This window comes from Carlito syrichta, unplaced genomic scaffold (genome assembly GCF_000164805.1).
Source record: "Carlito syrichta isolate Samal-C Ts95f unplaced genomic scaffold, Tarsius_syrichta-2.0.1 Scaffold104997, whole genome shotgun sequence".
NCBI classification, from domain to species: Eukaryota; Metazoa; Chordata; class Mammalia; order Primates; family Tarsiidae; genus Carlito; species Carlito syrichta.
The window spans coordinates 90,982-92,631 of record NW_007049093.1 but is presented as its reverse complement, the minus strand read 5'-3'; the positions used below and the strand labels follow the sequence as shown (position 1 = coordinate 92,631).

At 60.4% G+C, this 1,650-nt stretch overlaps 1 protein-coding gene across 1 annotated transcript in view; it reads right to left on the bottom strand.

Annotated features, from left to right (window-relative positions):
* The window catches only part of PCGF2 (polycomb group ring finger 2), a 5,847-nt gene that overhangs the window by 1,648 nt on the left and 2,549 nt on the right, over nucleotides 1-1,650 (bottom strand). Inside the window, exons 8-9 of the mRNA XM_008066468.2 lie at nucleotides 662-742; nucleotides 2-219 (exon numbers count right to left, since the gene is read on the bottom strand). Coding sequence (XP_008064659.1) covers nucleotides 2-219; nucleotides 662-742 — 299 coding nt within the window. The remainder of the gene's footprint in view (nucleotide 1; nucleotides 220-661; nucleotides 743-1,650) is intronic.

The window sequence follows — 1,650 nt, the reverse complement described above, 5'->3', positions numbered from 1 at the left end:
GGGCCCGTGGGAGCTGGGGGAGCCATGGGAGGGGGTGACTGGGCTGGGCAGGGAGGAGGAGGTGGCCGGCAGGGTGGCAGGGCTGGGAGCCTTGTCGCTGACTGACTCACACTCGGACGCCCCGCTGGTGTTGGTGCCCTCGGAGGGAGTGGGCACCGTGGGCAGGGTCAGGCGCTTGCAGGCTGGCTGGACACGGTACTTGAGGGGGAGCGGCCCGTTCTGTGGGGAGAGGGAGGGGACTGGTGTCAGAAGAGAGGTCAGGCAGGGAGCTACCAACTCTAACCCCGCGTCCAAACAAGAAAACAGGGACAGAAGGGGGCTTGGAGAGAGAGGAGACAGTCGTGGGCACAAGCAAAGAACCAAGAGGTAGAAAGTGTAAGGCCAGAGGTGTGGCGAGGGGCTGGGGGCAAAATGCAGGAAGCAGCGCATATCCGTCCACAGCCACCGGCACCTGTTTCTGACCCCAGACAGTCTGTCACCTGCCCAAGGAGCTCTTCCCGAGTGTGGAAGGACATCGGCGAGGGTGGCCCCATGGCTGCCGTGGTGTGGCAGGCCCCCCTGGACACACCAGGTCGGGGACAAGGTGTGGGCTGATCAGAGAAGGGTGACCCAGGTGGCCCCAAATCCCAGAGGGGTGTGCCCCCCGCCCCGCCAGGCTTACCCGCCGCCAGGGGTAGATGTAGGCGATGTCCATGAGGGTGTAATATTCCTTCAGTGGCTCGTCCTCATACAAAACCTCCACCTGGGAATGAAAGTGAGGACACTGTGATCCTGGCCAAGCTCAGGGCTCCAGGCTGGGAGACTTGGGGGCTGGGAGGTGGAGCAGGGGGACAGCGGACTTGCAGGTGACTCCCCCGTTCCTCTGGTGGCTTTGCCCATCAGAGTCGGCCTGGCACAACTGACCACCAGGTAGGAAGGGAACCAGAGAGGACACTTCCATGAACAACCCCTGGCCCACCACCCGCAGCTGCCAGGGTCTCCTCTCTCTGGTGGGTCTGAAACAGCTCAAGGGGACCTCCTGGACTCTGGCTAGGACTCCCAGCTGCACCATGAAGCACCCAGGAAGCTTGGACACACACAGATGCTCGGTCCTCATCCCAGGGACTCAACTGGTGAGACTTGAGTCGACTCCCACGACTTAACATGCAACAGAGCTTAGGATCTGCTGTCCCAGAACCACGCTGCTCAAAGTAGGGTGTACCTTCGGCACTGGCAGCCCCTAGAAGCTTGCTAGAGGTGCAAGAGCTACTGAGTCAGAATCTGCATTTGAACAAGCGTTCCAGGGCATCCCATGCACAGGCACGTTTGAGGAACTGTGTCCCGGGCCACCGGAGGAATCTGGCCTACCTGCAGCCAGCTGGCCCCAGGCGAGACCCAGTGTTTCTGCACACACTTCTGCCACAGTTCTGAGTGTGCAAGTGTGTACCCACACACCGCATCTTGGTCCTGGGTGCCTCTACGCACTGACTCCAACAGACCCGGGCTGCCCCACCCTCATGTGGGCGCAGCTACCTTTCTACATGGGCTCTGTTATACGACCATGCCAGCCCTGGTGATACCCAGTCAACCGCAAATAGTGGCTGGGTGCACAGACTATCAGACACACCCATGCACAATCATCTCTCTTTTTGTTTTTTTTTTTTGAGTTGG